The 22,517-nt window shown below is 37.3% G+C and overlaps 1 protein-coding gene across 1 annotated transcript in view; it reads right to left on the bottom strand.

Annotated features, from left to right (window-relative positions):
• Positions 1-538: 538 nt before the first annotated feature.
• LOC140155486 (liprin-beta-1-like) overlaps positions 539-22,517 on the bottom strand; it is a 167,218-nt gene continuing 145,239 nt past the window's right edge. Inside the window, 6 exon segments of the mRNA XM_072178353.1 lie at positions 539-1,020; positions 2,984-3,109; positions 8,018-8,227; positions 8,646-8,834; positions 12,058-12,180; positions 20,322-20,369. Coding sequence (XP_072034454.1) covers positions 973-1,020; positions 2,984-3,109; positions 8,018-8,227; positions 8,646-8,834; positions 12,058-12,180; positions 20,322-20,369 — 744 coding nt within the window. The 3' untranslated portion in view covers positions 539-972.

Here is a 22,517-nt window from a genome sequence, read left to right as displayed (position 1 = left end):
GGATAATGTGATCAGTGAAAACAAACATTTAAATAGGAATCTATTCTTTATGCAAATCACACATTATTGCTTTAACGCCCGTTCCCAAAGAGAGGTGTTATTTTTCTCAATGATAAATCCCATTAAAAACACTGCTAGAGTTTGTTCGGTTTATATAAGGCGGAAATTATTTGGCTTTTGTTATTGCGCGTGTCAATAAAGTCCAAACTCGCGCGCGCGTAAATTAACATAGCGTTCGCTAGTCACGCACAACGCAGCGCACACCTAGCGTAAGCGCTAAGCCCAACAGCGTGCATGCCATTCTATATCAATACAGTGTTATGAGTCTTATTTTCTCCGCCTTATATAAGCCGAACAAACTTAAGTACTGTCTTTCAGTGATGCGGTGCTCCACAAACAATAAGGAATTTCTACAAATACTGTCTATAACAATGGCCACTCACTTGGATATTGTGAATTCCGCGATCATATGTTTGAAAATACAGATACATGTATTGTATGGTATTTTGACAGCATTTATGGAACAGTTTCTTTGACAAAATTGGTGGGAGGCGTTTATTTGATGGGGGCTTTAATTCGAGAGAATACGGTATTACAGCTTGCTTTGCAGAAGTTGTGTGCATCATAAAGGATGAAAACGGTTTGACGTCTCCAGTGCAAAGTGCAGTGTCAAGTATCTTTCACCTGTTATTCCAATTAGCGTTCAAAATTTATCTGCCTATGCATGTTATGTTCCAATGCATTTTCATATGTTAAAATGTGCTAGTGTGCGATGCGTGGTTCTTCGTTCCCCTGTAATAAGAATTGTGCTTAAGCATCATGAATTTGATCTTGTGCGCTAGTTTGTAATGTTTGAGTGTTTCCAGTGTACGACGCATAAGCCTCTTGCCTTGTGTATCTACCACCTGTAATGTTATTGCAAGCGTTCAGTACCAAATGGTGCATCTATCTGCATTGCGTGCTACTTTCTTCTCATACATGTGTACCACTGTCACCAAAGTTGTCATTGGCTAACATATTCTGTAGAAGAATTCAAAATACGATTTCATTAACATCACATGTCATTAATATTCACGGGAGAATGGCATTATTCTAAACTGGCTTTCCGAAAAGAATGGTTCTCTTGCTCTCGTCGACGTGAAGGCTCTGTTAATGAGTGACATACAAGGGTCTGTATGTTCCCTTCATGAGTGCTGCTCTGCACCAACCAATGCTTTGACGTATAAACGTCCAATCAGATTACTAGTCTGTTGTTATGATTGTGAGACGATTGCATTGGCCAATCAGAGCCCCACTTTATGTGTTAATACTTTGTACGCCTTCATAATGTAAACAAGTGTGCCGTTCTTCTCTGCCAGTAAGTGTAATAGTGCATTAAGCTTAAGATTATGGCAAGGTTTAGAATATTGGTTTGAGGTTAGGCAATGAAAAAAGACACCCTGTTCTACGAACCCAGAAGTTCTATTATCAGCTGATTTTTGGCCGAAAGTGGATCGATTTTGACAGAAATGGTTGTATGCATATAAAATCGGCAGATTTGAGCAAAAGGTTCAGTAATTTTGACTGAACAAATTCGGTTAAATTAGGGTTCCTGCACAAAATTTTTTTCCAATTTTCATAATTTTTAATAATAAACAAAACATGAACACTTTCTTGTTTTCTAGTACATTTTGCAATATTTTTTACATTTTCATGATAAAAGATTGAAGATTAAGTTTGTTGTACTGGGTGCTCTGATGTTATGATTGATCAACAAGATCCATTTTTGTCCATGACATAGGTCATCATTTTTACACATGCTTTACATATAGCTTCCTTCCAATTAAAAAATTGACAGGTGGAAATCATGAGGTTTTTATTTCCTGGTTTTCCCAAGACATATGCATGAGAATGGCCATTTCATATTAAACCTAAAAAAATTGGGGAAATACCTAATAAAACAAAGGTCCAAGTCCAAAACAAGATAATCCAATACTGATGTGGATAAAAATACATACAATTCTCGCGTTTCACAATACGATGCGCCTCCAGCGATCGCTGGGTCGAGGCCAAAATACGCAGTGCATCCTGGGAAAATGAGTCGACATCCAAAGCCCACGTAATATGAATACAATACAGGAACATGCATCATTGTGGGTTTAAATGTCATTATAATGATGTTACAATTACATGCGAATGCACACTAAAACAACAATTTACAACTATAGTAGATCCTTTTTCCGTCTAATGATCACAGGGAATCCTTCGTGGAGCTGTTTTCAACATATTTATTATCACACTCGCGTGAAAATTCAATAGCAGCTAGAACGGCGAGGTCGACTCTGGAGTCGAAAATTTGACTGCCAAAAGCAACCCCTGGCGGCGCATCATATTGTGAAACGCGAGAATTGCATAAAATGTCATATGGGCAAAAAAACAACAACCAGCTACTTCCTCTCAAGCCCCATTTTGCAACATATGCCCAGCAAACACAAAATGTTTTACAGATAACTTGCCAAACACTATTTACAAAATTTTGACAACATATTGACAATATCGTTGCAGCGTTTTCATGATAAATTCCATGATAAATGTTTTCATGATAAAAATGTTATTAAAACATTTTGATTAAAACATGTTTATAAAACGTCTATAACACTTTGATAACAGTTTAACTCTCTTCACGGGGGTGTCGACTGCAGTCGACATAATTATTTTTGAAAAATCAAAATTCAAAAATTTCAGAAATGTAGATTTTCATAACCATATTTGGAATCAGCATGAAAATTGCATTAAAATGAGTACAAACAAGCCTAGTATTGGTTCAGTAGTTCTTAAGATAGCTCTTGATATTTTAAGAAAATATTTCAAAACTTGAACTTTTTCCGTTGATGAAGCGCATAGCTAGCACGCAGAGCATTAAAGATGTGTGTTTGCTGGGTATATATTTGCACTTGGCCTATAACACCATGCATGAGGGAACCTGTAATGATTGAATACTTACAGTAAGTGTGTTAATTTCCTGTGAGAATGCGCCAATTTGATGAGCTGTTTCCTCCACACGTACCTCCCCTCTGTTACCATGGTTACCATGGTTACCACCGCCACCGCCGCCACCATTCTGCTGCTGCTGTACAAAACACACATGAATACATAGAATTAATTTTATCTATACAAATATGTTGCTTTTTGACAAAAATAACAGGATCGACTCAAGCATCCAAACACACAGGGTGCATACACAAAGCTCAGGAACAATAACCTATTACAATGCATGCAGCTCACATATTTGGCAAAATTGGGCTATTCAGTTGAAATCCATACACCCCTATGGAAGGCATGACCTTAATCTCCCACATAGGGGTGTGAATTTCAAATGGGGTGAATGGGTGAATCAATTTGAAATCTACACCTTCTGTGTGGGAAATTAAGGTCATGTCTTCCATAGGTGTATGGATTTCAACTGGCTCTTTTGTGGGTATTTTCCATCAAGAGCCATAATTTATTAATAGGCACAGGGTGGTATATTTAAGAAATAAAGGGTAATGCATTATCCTTTACACGAAAATAATGTGTCCGAGGCAGTAAAAACGTAAATAATGGATGAGGCGCAGCCAAACCCATTATTTAAACGTTTTTACTGCCGTGTAAAGGATAATGCTGCACCCTTTATTTCTATTCTATTACCACAAAATAGTGCGATTTAAAGAGAAAGTATCACATTTTTTTTTTTTTTATTTCAAGTTGTTTACCTCAAGGTGGAGCGCGTACGCGTAGCCAAAGCGTAAGTGATAGCGAGTATTGCAGAGCAGCGTAACCGCGAAATGCTCTGCGTGAGAATGCGTAACTACGCTAATATACTGCATCACGCTTTGCTGTGCACTGTGATGCGAGAAGAACATAAAGTTTGTTGCCCTGGCCACTTTATTGCTAATTAATGGTCTTTCACGTGGCGCGTTTCAACAAATCACAGTGCGCGATTTTGAATAATGGGTGCGTGGGGTAATAGAATTATATCTAGATGGCTCTACTTAGTTCTCATTGGAGTATGTTTTCACAAAGGCAGGGGTGTGATTTTTCCGGATTTCCGGATTTTTGGGATTAAGAAAAAAAAAAAAAATCCGGATTTTCAAATTTATTTTTTTTTTTCCCGCTTTTGGAGTGGCCCTGGACCAAGAGCTAAATGCTTAACAGAGATGTCACATTTCCAGAATTTTCTGTTCCGGATATGAGAAAATCTCCAATTTTAAAATGAAAATTCCTTAGAACCCTGACTGGATGATTTATAGACACACTGTACTGTGCAAAAATGGTGATGCAATTTTTCATGTGTATGTGAATGATGTGATACTGGAAGTATGTATTCACAGATAATAAATGTTTTTATACTATAAACTGAAGTATTTTAACAGTTCCTCATTTTTGCATTTTACCCCATGAAATTGCATCTCCAGTGGTGCTCAAGTGTGTAAAACCCCTCTGGCTTCGGGGGGCTTCGCCCTCTCGACCCCCAGCAGGCGTTGCCCCTGGACCCCCAGGGGCCCTTAGCGGCCCCTGGACCCCCCGCATAACAGGCGAGAGCTCCGCTTCATAATTTCATTGCCTTGGGTTTTTTTTCAAAAGCACCAATCACACCCCTGCAAAGGACAAGTGGCTGTTTGCATATTACTCCCAATAATTTTTTTCTGACGAGATATCATACATTTTTCCAATAGTTTAATTGACCTAAAGATATCTAGGAAAAGGCTTGGGTCTGGGCCTTAACCATTGCCTGAAAAGGGGACAGATATTAATGAACGTATTATTGACCTTTTCTTTTCCTAGCACTACTATAGACTTTTTTCCCTCTTTCCCATCATGCACTATTCCAGGGGGGTATGAGTGTCGCAAAATACATCATCTCCCCGGGGGAGTACAGAGTTATGTTCATCACATTCTGGAATACAGACATTTCGGCTGGTGCCTTCATCACAAAAAAGGAATCCCCGATAATCACGATAATGGCGCCCGATCACTAATACCTTTCGGGGGCTAAAAACAACATTTCTATGCCTTATGGACATGGTGAAAAAAAAAAAAAAATTTCCTGTTATTGAAACCTAACTTTGTATACATTTTATAGACATAATGGTAAAAACTGATGACGGGACACGCAGTGATACTTTACCGGTGTCCGTTTCACTTTTTTTCGGAGATGAAAATAAAATGTAAACACAATCTCTTACACAGATGTTCTGCATCGCTCCGTAACTGCATCACTCGTGTATTCAATAATTGCATAATTAGTAACATCGATGGCCTTTACGATAATCCGCTTATATGGAATCAGTATGGCCATATTAAGACAAAATAATTACAAAGACCATCGGATGCACACGATCTATGAGGTTAATGAACTACGTCATACCCCCCTGGAATAGTGCATTGTGGGATAGAGGGAAAAAGGTCTATTGACCCTTTGCACAGATCTGCCATCTTGCTACCAAAACAAGGTTCTTTGTGCAAACATATGTGCAAATAGTGTATATTTGTTTATTGTGCTTTTCTAGCAACTAAGGATTTTTTCAAAGAGTACGCCATAGGTAATTGAAGCATGCGTACGAAAGGCATGCCCACATGCAACAAACACTTTGAGGGTTGAAACTCATTTTGAGGTGACTGTGCCAAGGGTCAACACTGTATTGTGAATGACAGTTTATTTGTCATCTGAAGGCAAACTTGCAGAGATTCATACTTGATAATGCAGGGATTTTTTGAAATTATGTCAACCAAACAGCTTGCAAGTCAACAAAACAAACCATTAATTGAGCTTGTATGAAAAATAAACCGATACTCAATGAAATATCATCACTATAACATACAATTTATTCCAATTAAACACCACATTATAAGGTCCTAAGAAGAAAAAACCAACCTAAGATAAATCCCCTACTACAATGGGGGAATTATCTCTTCACTCATTTGTGCCTCAATTCAACTTAGGTGAAGTTAGGTCACTAAAGGAATTGAAGTTAGAACACTTCACTCCTAAGTTGAAGTGAAGTGGCTGTCCTAAAAGTGAAGCAATTGCCTTTGTTAAGTGAAGTGGTGTCCTAAGAAGTGCCCTAAATTAAATCCTTTAGTGACCTAACTTCACCTAAGTTGAATTGTGGCACAAAGGAGTGAAGAGATAATTCCCCATTGTAGTAGGGGATTTATCTTAGGTTGACTTTTCCTTCTTAGGACCTTTTTAGTTAGCATAAGCAAATGGGGACATCATCATTTATCAAAACATCAAAACAAACACACTATTGAATTTTAAAACAAGACCTGACCAATAAACATGAACACACTTGAGACAAATTGAGGTATGCTCAGCCTAGAATCTAAAACTGATGTTAGCTTCCTTAATGAATGGGATGTTGATGGCTAGCGTGTATTATATATGCTGTGTCTTGACTTATTTGCACAAGACTTACCTGCATGGGGTGTACAAAGGGGCTACTTATTCACTGTAGAAGTGACATAATAATCGTATTAACTACCATAGCAATAGATGAATACAATTTTTGACTATATCGCCCTGCAGTACAACGTTCACACGGTACCTATGCATTGAACCATAGCATGCCGTTCACTCGCACCTGTAAGATTAGTATCTTTGAAAAGAGCAATATTGTATTCAATCTATGATTGCAGACATACACAGGTGATGAGTGCAACCTGCTTGAAGTGCAGGGCGATATAGTCAAAATTGTATTTATATTGCTATGGTAGTTAATCCGATTTATTACGTCACTTCTACAGAAAATAGCAAGGAACTGCTATTCTAATTCTTTTAGTTTGGATTGCAGGAATACTTTATGCGCTATTCCACCTGTTGAAAATTTAGAAAATATCTTCCACAGGGGGGTATGAATTTCAAATGGAATTCGCACATTAGCCAACTTGATTTGAAAACCACCCTCCCTCTGTGGAAGATTCAAATTGAATCTTTCTCAAGAGGGTGTATGGAATTCAAACAGAACTGCCTAATGAGTTCATTCCATTCAAAATTCATACTCCCCCTGTGGAAGATATTTCCAAAATCTTTCACAGGGGTGGTGTGGATTTTAAATGGCATAGCCCAATGGTAGGTAAGATACTCACACAAGTAATGTCATTATTATGTTCTCAGAATCTTCCTTCCTATACTTTGTACAGAGTTGAAGAGTCCAATATAATCAACACTTGGACTGTGTTGGATAGGCTCACTTTTTCCCCCAAAATTTTGTTTTCTACAATTTTTTGACCAAAACTCATTTTTGACTTGCTCATTTTTGACTTGCTCATTTTTGACCAAAATCACATTTTTGACCAAAAAATCACATTTTTGACCCAAAAAAATCACAATTTTGACCAAAAGTCATGTTTTGACCAAGAAAAGATTCTGAAAACATAATAATGATAAAATTGGATGGTTTTTCACCCAATACAAAATTTATTGAGTCTCGCTATGAGTTTAAAAATATTGGACTCGACTTTGTCTCGGCCCAATATTTTAAAACTCATAGCTCGACAATAAATTTGTGTATTGGTTCAAACCATCAATTTTATATCAAAATTTGACATTACAACTGAGGTGTTATCTGGCAGTGCACATTTATTTGGCAGAACTTGCAATCCAAAAGTATGTTACATAACATTGGGCCAAAAATAAAAAGTATGTGTGAGCACTATTAGTCCATTTGGCTTCCTAAAGACAGTAGTAGCCTTTGTAGGGTGCAGTCGTGACCTACAGATGCACCACCTGTGATCGCGCCTGTATCTCCAGCGTGTATTGTTAATGTTGCTGTTAATGTTAGGAGCAATATGCGTTCGGCAGTGGCGGCGCCACTGGGAGGCCATGATGGACATTCCCCCACACTTGGGCTATGCCCCCTAATTGTCCCTCAATCAAAATCAGACAATTCTACTTCTTTGGGGAGGGAGAAATATGCAAAATGAAAATTTTCATGCCCCATTCCCCCTGGGAAAAAAATTGGGTGCCGCCACTGATGTTTGGAGTGGATCGAGATACCTCATTTGTCTGCCCGTGAAACATGTCAGCACTGCGTACCTCCACACGATAACTTGGCACAGGCCGCGAGCCATTTTGTTGTTGGTCCAGAGAGGCACTCCTAGGCCTCAAACATGGCGGTAGCTCCACATCCATGGGGCACACGTAATCTTCCATCTCATCCATGCGACCGTGGCGTTTCTTAGGAGCTGAAAAAGATTTCTTCCTTGGCTGTTGACAGAAATGGTGAGAATGACTTTGTAGAATTAATAATGAACTGATATTTGGTTAAAAAAGACGACCACTCGCAGATCATCTTGCATGGATATAAACACATCAAAAGAAGTAAGTCCCCCTCTCAAAATTACGTCATAATATCGTAGAATAAAACTTTGTACCAATAAAACTAACTGAGAAATAATCATATGACTGTTTACTAAGTGCTGTGTGAAAATGAGAGATTTCCATGACTTCAGGGCTGAATGAGCCTAAATTGAAGGCAAAAACTGCCCTTTTCAAAAGTCACAAAGTAGGCCACAAAAAAAAAAATCATTTTTTTTTAACATACGTTTACACGGTTAACCGACCGGATTGTGGTCCGTTTAAACGGTTAGACAAATAACCGTTAATTTACACCCCTAACTCTCACCTTGATCTTGGCTAATGAGTTGAGTGGTATATACATGGGTTGTCTTTCTATCTCTCGCTTGTAAGCTTGTACTTCAATACCAACCAAGGATACAAAATGTGTGTTGAGATGTCTTCTTAAAAGTGTCTTGCTACTTGGAATAGACAATAACGCTGCCAGGGTTTCTGCTGTGAATCTGGGTTCCAAAACCTGAAGGATATAGCAACAAGCAAATGTTAAGTTAAAAGGGCATTTCGTGATCCACAGCCTATCCCCCCACTTTTTTCCAAAAAAGTTGAGATTTTTATACCACTGGAAACCTCTGCCTACATAATGTTTATGTACCAGAAATTTCTTGCAGATTAATTCGTTTAGCAAAAATAACGTCAAATTTGAATTTCGTTCTGGTGATACCAGAACGAAATTACAACAGTGGCCTATGGAGCAGTGTAATTCACATAATCATGCATAACTCACAAACGCAAAATCGGAATCAACTGAAATTTTGGAAATAAGCTTTTTTCGTGGATATCTACTGAAAAATGTCATAAAAAGAGGATGCTAGGATCACGAAATCCTCCTTTAAGGTGGTACTACACCCCTTGATAAATTTGTGACTATTTTTGCATATTAATCAAAAAATAACTACACACTGGTAACAAAAGTTATGTATATTATAGGGGCAAGGAATCCAGTTACTACACTGGAATTTCAGTGACTCAAGACAAGCGGTACATTATTTATGATAAAGAGGTACTGCTAGAATGTACCTCATTTCTTAACATATATAATGAACCACTTGTCTTGAATCACTGAAATTTCAGTGAAGTAATTGGATTCCTTGCCCTATAATATACATGACTTTTGTTACCGCCTAGGCGAAATGTCAACCGTGCTAGCATGGTCAACCATGGTCAACCATGGTCAAAACATGGTTGACCATGGTTAACTATGGTCAGCGATGATCAGCCATGGTGGCTTGACCATGGTCAACCATGGTTGCCATGGTCACCATGGTATACCATGGTCGACCATGCTTTAGCATGGCCGAGCATGGTCAGCCATGGTCTTCACCTCACTTGACCATGGTTGACCATGGTCACTTTTAAGTATACCATGGTCAACCACGCTTTATCATGGGTGAGCATGGTCAGCCATGTTCATCACCTCACTTGACCATGGTTGACCATGGTCACTTCAAGTAGACCATGGTCAATCATGCTTTAGCATGGGTGAGCATGGTCAGCCATGGTCATCACCTCACCTGACCATGGTCACTTCAAGTATACCATGGTCAACCATGCTTTAGCATGTGTGAGCATGGTCAGCCATGGTCATCACCTCACCTGACCATGGTTAACCATGGTTACTTCAAGTATACCATGGTCAACCATGCTTTAGCATGGCTGAGCATGGTCAGCCATGGTCATCACCTCACCTGACCATGGTTGACCATGGTCACTTTTAAGTATACCATGGTCGACCATGCTTTAGCATGGCTGAGCATTGTCAGCCATGGTCATCACCTCACCTGACCATGGTTGACTCTGGGTAGTGAATGAGAAAAAGCGCCCTCTGTTGTTATTAATCGTATTTAATGCGTATTTACAACGTTGTGAATAAATATTTGACACCATAGAATATAAAAACTAGTAATTTGATAAGTTAAAATAAGATTTTTAGCGGAATAAATCTAAATAATATGATTATGCAGTTTATTCCGTTAAATATTACCCCATAATTTCCCTCATTCTTCAGGCCCTGCCCTCTATCGGGTGCTAATTTAAAGTTTAAGCTTGATTGCTATTGTTTCTTTCTATTGTTTCTTCCTTGATTGCTATTGTTTCTTAACCATGGTCAAACATGCAAATTTTTGACCATGGTTGACCATGGTCACTTTAGATAGACCATGGTTGACCATGGTCTCTGGCCGTGGTGCCATTTTTCAAAAACATGGTTGACCATGGTTGACCATGGTCAAAAACATGGTTGACCATGGTCAAAAACATGGTTGACCATGGTCAAAACCCTGGTTGTTGAACTATGGTTGACAATGGTTCAACCATGGTCAAACATGCTAAGTTTTAACCATGGTTGACCATGGTCACTTTAGATAGACCATGGTCAAAAGGTTAACCATGGTTGACCATGGTCTCTGGCCGTGGTGCCATTTTTCAAAAGCATGGTTGAACCATGGTTGACCATGGTTAACCATAGTTCAACCATGCCTTTTTCGCATAGGCAGTGTGTAGTTATTTTTTAAATGCAAAATTTATCACAAAATTTATCAGGGGGTGTAGTACCACCTTCCGGGAGACTTGCACATAAAAGCCTGTGATTTGTCAAAAAACACATTGCTATTACCTGTTCTGGCTCCAAAAAAATTTCAGTAACTTTCTTGGACATTTGGATATATTTTAATAGGTTTCAGCATTTTACTTAAAAATTAATATAATGCTACTGTAGCGCTAGTTATTATCAACACATGCATATTTTGTAAACATCCCAGCAAACGCAAAATGTTCTTAAAATGTTTATTTAATAACATTTAAATGTTGGGTTATACAGACAGTGAATTTACGTTATTGTAAAATATTTTGGGCAAACATTTTTGGAGAATATTTTGTAATTTAGTTGCCAATGTTTTCCAGACATTTGTACTTATTTTAGCCTTTAATCACAATTCATAACCTCATGAATATAATGTGATATATTTGCTCCAACATTATTTTAACATTTTGTAAATACCATAACAAAGACCCAGGCTATTGATATTTCACAGTAACTTCTGCACATGCTAATGGGGCTATGCACTATAATTACTCAAATCCTATATGAAAAATTTAACAAATATATGTATATAGGACCTTGAGTTTCCGACAGATCATTGGTCACAAATCCTAGTTTAACCTATCTGCTAATGTTATCTGTCAAAAACAGCAAAACTTGGCTAAAAATGTAAACAATTTTAGATAAATATACCCCCAATTCATGAACTTTCAGTGAAATTTGTCTAAAATATAGACTCTAAAAATCCACTGTAGAGGGGGGTAAAAGTCTGCTTTGGGCAGAATGAAGATTTCTCTTGAAAAGGTCTGCATTTGGAAAATCCACACCCCTCCCTACACAGGTTACGGGCCTGCTATTATCAGACTGCTTTACGCGGGCGTCAACTGCAGACAACCTGTTTCAAAATTTTTTTAAAAATTCAAAAATTTCAGAAATGTACATTTTCATGACCATATTTGGAATGAGCATGAACAATGCATTAAAATGAGTACAAACAAGCCTAGTATTGGTTCAGTGGTTCTTAAGATAGCTTTTGATATTTTCAGAAAATATCTCAAATCTAGGATTTTTTATGTTGAAGCCTATGGCCAGCATGCAGATCATTAAGGAGGATAACACAATAACACTCAAGACTACCTCTTACCATTAAAGATCCATGTACACCGCTGCCTCTAAGGTTTGGTGCATACTCTGATAAATCCACTGATCTCAACCACTCCATCACTCTATGATTGGTCCATAGCATTACTTCAGTACCTTCATATGGCTTTAACAAAATATAAAAATACATTTTATTCTCTGTATGATTGCATTCTGAATATTTCTAATGTGTGACCCAACATGAGTAAATGAGGCTTGTTGGGAGTTGACAGAATTGAGATTATGATATTGCAAGTCTGAATAATTCAAGGGATACTTTAAAATGATTCAAAAGAAGAACAGATATTCATGTTTTTTAAGCATCTATAAAGTCAAATTGCTTGAATGCCAGATAGAAAGATATGGAGTTGATTGACCTTTCTAGCATTCTAGCTAAATTGACTACTTAGGCATGGGCTTTGTAACACATTGCTTCAATAAATCAGAAGTTCTCAATATCGGCCCCATCTTGTACCAGCATTGGACCACACATTATCAGACAATAAAAGTTAAACATCAAAAAATGCAAGGTTTGAAATCACAAGCGTATTTTTTTTAATAATTGTCTGCTTATTCATGGAAAGGCAATGTGCTGGGGTAATCCTAAAATTGATAATTTTTCCTATAAATTAAATCTTAAAAATTAAAAAAACGTGTATCTAATCAAACACCATATGCATGGACATAAGACCAGTAAGATTAAGGGCTATCTTGTTTCCCTTATACATCTGATTTTGTGTTGACAAATAGCTAAACATCTCAAAAAAATAACTAACCCCCCTTAAATAATGGCCATTATTAAAAAAACAGGCTATTGTAATAGTAATCTGTAAAATGCGTTGGAAGCAGAATTTATTTCTGCTAATTTTGACACCTCATTTGATACGATAGCCCAGAAAACAATAAAACACCGGTCAATTTAATGTAGTGAGGTCCAGATTTGAAAGTTGCACTTTACAACAATACAAAAACTCTACACAGATTTCCTTCCATTATACTGAAAACAAACCAATAGAATTTACTGCAACTTTCAAATCTTGGGTTACATTGATTTAAATTTACGCTCTGACATCAATATTCAGACAATTGCTACAAATGAGGTGTCAAAATGCGCAGAAAAAAATTCTGCTTCCAACACATTTTACAGATTTGTAATACAATCACCTGTTTTTGAATAATGGCCAGGGGGGTAGTTACTTTTTTGAGATATTTATTTTTGATAATAACTAACGGCAACACTCTTGTTACCATGGTTACCAGTGATCCCTCTAAGGCTGTATGTCAACATTTGGATGCAGCAAAAAGCAGATTGAGTGCATTAATTCTCTATGAAATTGTTGTTTTTTTTTGCCAAAATTGGCCCATTTTGAGATAAAAACTTGATTGTAGTGTGTGAATACTGGTTGTTACATTCATCAAAATTTGATTAAATTCTACACCAAGTCGGTACCTATTAGTAATAAAGGGACTATTATCATCATAACTAGAATCATGCTGGTTATACATCTATCATACTGATCAATATTGCTGCGATCATAACAATCATATCAACATCAAAACTTAGTGAACATAAATTAATAACACGACACTACTAATCAAACTACATCAAGTCAGAACACAATGTAGCAACGCTGTGAACAAAATCAATCAAATAAAATGGTGACTAATCAAAGAATGTGCTATTCCAGTTAACTCATACCCCCCATAAGAAAAATACTTAATCTCTCACATAGCGTGTAATTTCAAATGGAGTCATCCATTCAGATAACCCCATTTGAAATTCACACCCCCTGTGTGGGGATTAAGGGCATGTCTTCCATATGGGGTGTATGGATTTCAACTGGAATAATGCACAAATCAATTGTAGTCCCAGCCCCCCAGGGGCCTGGCAATAGCGGGGTCCGAGCCAGGACTTGGCCGGGGATGTAACAGCTCAATGTGTCCCCACAGTGCGGGGACGTAGTGGGGGAGTGTACGGGGATGTAATGCCTCTCAAACAGGCCGGGATCTATCCCGGGAGTGTACAGAAGAGTATTAACAACTGTGCCGGGTCGTATCTTGGAAACACTCGTGGGGACTTGAACATGGTGCCCGGGGCTAGGGGCGGGGACTTGGCCGGGATGTACCCGGGATGTACACAGAAATAGTGCCCTGCCCTACGGGGACTAAGCCGGGACTGTAACATGTTTGTAACAGTTTCCAAAATTACATCCCCGGGTAGGTCCCCGCTATCCCTGGCCCCCGGGGGGCCGGGACTACAATTGATTTGTGCATAACCCATTTTGGAGCAGACAACACTGAATGGGTGACTCCATTTGAAAATCGCACTCCCTGTGTGGGGATTAAGGGCATGTCTTCCATATGGGGTGTATTGATATCAAGTGGAACAGCCCAATGCCTGCTATTCCTGCTTTTTCACAATGGAGTGAGTCTGCTATTCTCTACACACACAGTTATCAACATCCTTTGTCAAAAATATTAACTGTGTTAAGGGCTCTGCTAGCAACATATGGAGAGTATTTTTTGTGGGACCCGAGAGCACATCAGACATATCAAATTGCATTCTGAATACGAAGAATGTCCCTCTGATATTTTGAAATTCGCAATATAATACACATTTTATGGCAAATGATTAAAAATTGATATTTTTGATATTTAACAGTCCTCGAAATAAACTTTATAAATCTAATGATATGTACTTAAAGTGTATAGCTGGGATGAAAAACCGACGATCAATTGAAAAAAAAAATTTCCCCCAAACACAAAAAAAAATTAAGGTCTTTTGGGGAAAAATTGTATATCTTCAATATGAAAGGTCACAATTTTCAATTCATCATCGGCTTTTCATCCCAGCTACATACATGTACACTTTAAGTACATATCATTGGATTGATAAAGTTTACTTTGAGGACTCTTTAAATATCAACATATCAAATGTTAATAATTATGTCAAAATTATGTCAAAATCTATTTAAAAAAAAGTTGACATTACATTTTGACATAATTTAATGAATTTTGACCCATTTTGTGTATCAATTCCAAATTAATGAGTTTGATTTGTTTTCATATTAAGATTTGAATGTTTGTGCATGTACTGAGCATGTTCTTTTAGTGACTGCACAAAAGAAAGTGTGACAATTTAATTTAAGAAATTGAGTGAGGTATTTGTATAATGATGCCACGTAAGACATGGTTCACAGTGGACAATGGTAAAAGTGCATTGGTTCCAATCTCTTTAGTTATTATTCGTCTCAGGTTTGACCCCACTACAAGAATCACATAGGAATTAGTTTGGTGTTCACTTTGACCAGGAGTTTGGATGAAGTATGGGTACTGTCATTCATCTTCTAAACCAATCAAAAGGCATGGGTACCATTATTGTTAAGTGAACTAAAGTGATCTAAAAGGGTACTGTCATTCACATGTCAATCAGAGTACATCAATCACAAGCTAGGCAAGGTTCAATTGTTTAGGAGTATACATGTAAGTAACATAATTTTCTATCTGCTTCTTTCTGTAGACAAGGGGCGGTCTTCAGCAAACGGCTCTTTTCAGAGCCACCAAAACTTACAAATTCAGCAGATAGGTGAGATCTGCTTGTTTCTGTAGACAAGGGGCAGGCTTCAGCAAACGGCTCTTTTCAGAGCCAACAAAACCTTTATATTAGCAGATAGGCGAGATCTGCTTGTTCTCTGTTGACAAGGGGCAGTCTTCAGTGAACGACTCTTTTCAGAGTCATCAGTAGACAAGGGGCGGTCTACATGTCTCATTCTTAGGTACTTTGTCCTGAAAAAGTCAGAGCTACTCCTGACGAAAGCTTGACAGTTCTAAACTTGTCCGACGGCGAACCCGCTAAAAACCCACTAATTATAATTTCTACTGAATCATATTCATCTTGATGGTGAATAGAGAAGGGTGCCTCCAGTATTTGGATTTGCATGCTTTAAAAACAAAGTTTGAATTTGGTGGTCTGAGCTTTTGATCCTACCATCATCCTAATCAAAGGAAAGGATATAAAGCTTAGGCTACAAATCCTAAAACTTTTAAAATTAAACTACACAGGGATTTGTTGTGGATACAAAGTTTCTAACACCCCATTTGGTTGTTATAAAGAAAGAAATCAAACAGAAAGAAGGTTTCAATATGGGATACCATTATTTACAGCATATGAAAGCAGAGCGGTGGTTCAAATAAGAAAGCATTGATCAATTAAAAATAAAATTTCTGACCCACAAATAATAAACTTAAAGACTAAAATTCAGAGTGGTAACAACTGTTGGTTGCAGAATTTAACAATTATTATAAACATCTGGTCGCATTAACAGTCGGTAAAGATCATATTGAACACAAAAATCAGAAACATTTTCAACTGAACTGAAAAAAAATGCATAAAATCAAGATTGCATAGAAAATATTCAGGTGTATCAACTTTTTAAGAAGTTTTAAAAGATATGTGAGCTCTTTAAAAAATGGTACAAAACAAGTGTAGGTACATGCACATTTGCCATATCACAAATTACCTGGCCCAAAGATGTATGACACGTAAGCTACAATTAATTTGGATTGATTGAAAGAAACAATTGAAATTAATACCATAATTGATCAGATAATATTAATCAGATTTTAAAATTGGTTTTCTTCCAATGTATATTATGAAATGCAGTGCTGCTCCTTGGCCCTTGGCATCATTCATTTCTGGAAATATAAATACACATGATACCTATATACATACATACATTTTATGACTGCACAGGTAAACTAGAGCTGTTAACAAGAATTATATAATAGGAATGAGTCCACTAAAAACACAGTTTTCAATACTATATATATATAAACTTTGAAGACTAAAAAGCAGACATGTACGAATTAAGAGATGAACAACACATTTGGGCTGTTCCGTTTAAATCCACACCACCCCTGTGGACGATTTTGGAAATATCTTCCACAGGGGGAGTACGAGTTTCAAATGGAATTAGCAGCTCCATTTGAAACTCACCATCCCTCTGTTGAATATATTCAGATTGAATCTTTCTCAGAGGGTGTATGGAATTCAAATGGAACTGCTTAATGTGTTCATTCCATTCAAAATGTATACCCCCTCTGTGGAAGATATATTCCAAAATCTTCCACAGGTGGAGTGTGGATGTTAAATGGAACAGCCCTATGAGCTTGCCAAAATAGGTGCTCTCTCCGTCACATGATGACATCACTGAAAATCACAAGCACTTGCACCTTGAGTTTCAAGTATTATTTGTATTTTTTTAAAAGGTACTTGAATTACCGTATTCATTCCAATAAGCGCCCAGTGCGCTTAACAAAGTTATTTTGGATGGGTGCTTATTTTTTACCTCATAATTTTTCTGTAAAAGGTGTTTATTAGATACAAATTTACGTATGTAGGGTCCTGAGACGTTCTAATAGCCTTTCTGATGCAGAAAATGTATTGCAAGTTTACACATGACTTGCAGCTATTTCACTGTATCAACATCTAATCTGTCACTTCAATATTAATGGTACCCTATGGTAGCAAATAGAAAATACCCTGGGTGGGCGCTTATTTAGAGGTTAATAACTGCGCATCGGTTATTTGGAGGGCATTGTGAAAAATCTAAACATTTTGCCTTTGGAACCGAGGAATATTCCAAGGTCCAAAGCAAAATGTTTAGATTTTTCACAATGCCTGACATATTACCGATGCAAAGTTATTAACCTCATTCATAACCGTCACTTTAATCTCTTCACCTTACAAAATTACACAAAATTTTGCTTAAAAGTTTATAAAAATAGATGATTCTTACATCTTCCCTTTCCAAAAATCGTTCTGGCTAAAACAGGACGACCAATAACAAAAGTGCATATCACAATCTGTGCAAATATGGTAGCGCGCAATCCAAATACGGCATCCAGCGCGCGCACAGTTTGTTTGACGCACAACAACACGCAAACGCCGGTCAATTGAATACCTGAGTGGAAGAAGGGCCCAACTCCATCAAAACTGTTTTTGAGATATTAAGAAAAAACTTAATATTTGCAAAAGTTTTATAGACAGAATGTTTTCATCTTCAGAGGACCTTTAATACATGAACATACAATACTACATACATTCGAAATTAAATATGATGTTTCCATGGCAGCGGTACAGGTCTTAATACTGAGCTGGAGTTGGGCCCTTCTTCCACTAATATACTGCAAGTGCCAGTTCCGTGAGCAGATGTGGTATAAATAGCCACAGAAATTTGATAATTATCCATTAATTGCACAAGTAGAAGCATGTAATATGTTAGCAAGAAAGTTTATTGTAGTGAAAAGCAGATTTCATGGGTGAACAAAATTTCTCTTATATTCCAATATCTGTGGAAGAAGGGCCCAACTCCATGGAGTTGGGCCTTTCTTCCATAAAAACCATGATTAAGTGTACATGGAAGACTATTTGGAGAGTGGACTTTGACTCATCTTTCACACACAAGGAAGAACAGTCTGTTGGCAATAGAATGTTGGGTCAAACTCATTTTTGTAAAAATTTGGAGTTGGGCCCTTCTTCCACTCAGGTATTCAATTGTGTGTGACATTGGAACAATTACGCATTTTGCGGTCAATTGTGAGAAATTAATGACCTCGATTTGCGTTCGCGTTTTCACAAACAGCTCAATGTAATTGGATCGCATGCATCGCGTTTATTAATGAGGTTATGAATGGGGCATAGGCGCTTATTGGAACGAATACGGTACATTATTTCTTTGGGCAGTTTTGTTCATTTGAGTAGAATACTGGTGTCTGGGGCCACATTAGTCAGAAAATTCCAGTAAAGTGTGCTGAGGCTTGTGGATTTATGTCTGTGAGAAACACTATATAAAATCACTGGGCTTTAAAAAAAAATTTTAGAACATTCATGTGGCTATAAGTGCAATCTCTGTGTTTTTCATCTCATATTTTCCCAACAAGTCTACCTCAGTTTTTTATGAACTTTTAACAAACTTTGTGAAACATCTAAATTTGTACTGGTTTTGTGTTATACACAAAATTCTACAATAACAACACAAATACAAAACAGAACAAAACATTATACTGATGATGCTACGCTATATATGGTTACACAATAATATATTGTTGCGCATACTGCATTTATTATTCTACAAAATCCTTTTTTACAAAATCTGAAGAATCAGGTTTTGATCACAATTTAGTCTTCCCATGAGTCAGCCAAAAAAAACCAATATTTATCCTTCACCAGCATTTGAACGTAGGACCAATTTGTATCTAGCTCAGGCATTATGTACATGTATCTTGGATTACACATTTACTGTGACCCCAAGAAAATAACACTACCGTATTTCATCAAATAGTCGCCCCCCTCAAATAAACACCCCCACCACTTTTTCAACCAAGATGTTTCAAAAATGCAGATATTTCCATGCTACATGTATCTTGTATAGTAAGCTTACCAAGTTGCCCACATGGTCGATAATAGCGTCACTTTTTGACGAAAAAATTTCGATTGGAAACCCGGAAGTGAACCAGAAGTCAGTGTTTCTAGTTCATAGTTCGTCATTTTAGTGTGAGTTTTAAGTTTACCTAATGATTTTAACGGGAATTATCATTCTAAAATTGACCTTGAATAAACGCCCCCCCCCCTTGGGAAAATGTAATGCCCCCGGGGGCGTTTATTTGACGAAATACGGTATAATATGAAGTTCCACTCTGTCAATGTACAAACTTTTACTCCATGTAGGAATGAGTACATGAGTCGATCTAATTTTGTGGTTGTGCATTGTAATATGCTTGTGTTTTCCTTCAAATCAGTGTGTGAAGAGTTGCTAATAATCCTTCATAAGACTTTTTTTTTTAAACAAAAGACAAATATTATTTATAACATCTACTGCTGCTTAAAAATCTATTTCAATTCTAATGCATGTCGACATCTAGTATCTAACTGCGCTGCACAAAAATACAATAAAGCTGTCGCTATATAGTTCTACTTGTAAGAAACCGAACATTTGTGTAGACCTGATCTATTGCAGCGTGGGGCAGTTTCACCACTACGGACTTAATGCAATGTACATTTGACATAATTAGTGTATATTCTATGCACACCTGAAGACAATGCCATGCAGTGCACACACAAACTAGATTCCATCACACAGGGGTAGGATTAAGGTCAAAGGTTACACACAAAAGGGTTGATAACAAGGAAACAGCTGCAAAGAAATAACCACACAAAATACAGCGCCCACTGCCCAGCAAAGAGCGGGTTGCCAAGAATTAGTTTACCATTTCTGAACTCCAAGCGGGCATAGTCTTTAATTCACGAAACCACCGCTGCAAAGAAAAAATGGCCGACACATCAGACTTTGGACAGCAATGACTGATAAACGATATTGAGCTCAACTTGGGGCTCTCATGTTGGGCTATTGCAGTTGAATTCCATACACACCCTATGGAAGACATGACCTTAATCTTCTGCACGGTGAGCGTGAATTTCAAATGGGGTTACCTGAATGGGTGGCTCCATTTGAAATCTACACCCATGTGTGTAAGGTGTGTATGGAATACAAATACAAATAGACCATTCTGATGACAGTAAAAGGTAACAAAATTAGCAAGCAACGGATAATAAGCCATGAATTACGAAAGTTACACAAACGAACAGAAAAAACAAAAAGTACATATTTTTTCCATTTTAATGATCGAATGAAAAAAAATCTTCTTGCACCTTTTTGTAATTACTTTTCGGTTACTGCAAAACTGATAGACTCACATGAATATAAACAAGTTTGACTAGGTATACTGGAATTAAAGCAGGGTGCAAAAAATCTCTTCTAATCTACAGTAATCATTTGTGTACTGATTTTATTTTAGTAGGCCTATATTACAATGCCGTTAAAAATTGGAAAAATAAATTTCAATGTCCTATTTTCAACTTGCTTTGGTCCTTTTCTGGTGCAGCTGATAGAAGAATATAAAAGTTGCCAAACATTTTGTATGACAATTTTCCAATAATGATGCAAAAACTGTACATGAAGACTACAAGTTAAAAGACAGTAAAAGCAGGGGATATGTCGTATGTCATTGCTTTTATCAAAATACCAATAAGTCCTAAAAAGTGACCTTTGAAGTAGGGGTTCTCAACATGTAGGGGTCACAAACTGTGGGGATGAGACTCTAAAAAAATGAAAAGTCAATTGATAGTAATCATAAACAACAAAATGGAGTAAGCTTAGCGGAATTTCCAACAGCCCTTGTATCAAATTTTAACAACCTTTGGCAGGTGTTTAAAGGTTCCAAAATTCATTCCTCCAGCGAAATATGTCGCAAGTTGCGTAGACTTTTAAGGCATATGTTTCGGTCCCCACAAAAAAGTTGAGAACCCCTGTCTCTATGTTATAGCTTGCTTTTCATAGTGCAAGCTTTTTGAGTTTTCTTCAGTAAACAGGGCCAGGCTACAAGAATGTCTGTGCAATAGTTTACATATGTGACCTGATCAACGGGAATGAATCACATGTCGGCAATTTTCAATTAGAAGTTCAGCAATTTTTAATTAGAAGTTTTTTACATCATTTTCTGGCAGTTTACAAATGTTACATTTTGATGCAAACCCCATCAAAATCAGACATCTGGTTACCAAGTTATGAGCAATTTATCAATGGCTTAAAACAATAAAAAACAAACAAAAGAATTTGAACACTGTTTTTGCCATATCTCAAAAACAATATTAGCGACATACGACTCATTGCCCTTGATCATGTCACATATGTCATCATGTAAGTTTAGATTTGTATGAGCCAGGGACAAGTGATTTGCGCGGAAAAAATAGCCAATTGCGCGGAGATTGCGCAGAACTTTTTTCAGTGCAAATCATATATCCCTGCCCATAGAAAAAAAAAGCCAATTGCGCGGAAAAAAAGTTCCGCGCAAATCACTTGTCCCTGGGTATGACAATAGATTGGTGCGTCACTTCATTATCTCTAATACCAATAGACACGCTTCCAAACTTGCAAATCAATACTGAACAAGTAGCACAATTCCCCCAAAACCACAGTGCGTATAATGTGTGTGTGAGATGCGTGCACATACCAAAATGTGTGCGATTTACTTTTGTGCCCCAAAGTGCGAAATAAAAACCCAACAATCGCCCCTATTCGGTGCTAATCAGCTACTGATTTATGAACACAGATATCCAACTAGAAGATACATGGTTGACATATGTATCTGTGACATATTTGCTTCATGTTGGTGAAGATAAACAACGGGCCCATTAACAAGGGAACCAACCATCAGTCACAATGAGCTATCCAGTTGAAATCCATACAACCCCATGGAAGACATGACCTTAATCGCCCTCAATCACTGTAGATTTCCAATGGAGTTAACCATTCAGGTAACCCCATTGGAAATTCACATGCCATGTGCGGGAGATTAAGGCATGACTTGTCAAACATCTTAGATATTGGACTTGTGAAATATGGG

This window comes from Amphiura filiformis, chromosome 6, assembly GCF_039555335.1.
Source record: "Amphiura filiformis chromosome 6, Afil_fr2py, whole genome shotgun sequence".
Taxonomy (NCBI): Eukaryota; Metazoa; Echinodermata; class Ophiuroidea; order Amphilepidida; family Amphiuridae; genus Amphiura; species Amphiura filiformis.
Note: the sequence above shows the minus strand (reverse complement) of the source record. Positions and strands in the feature narration are given on the sequence as shown.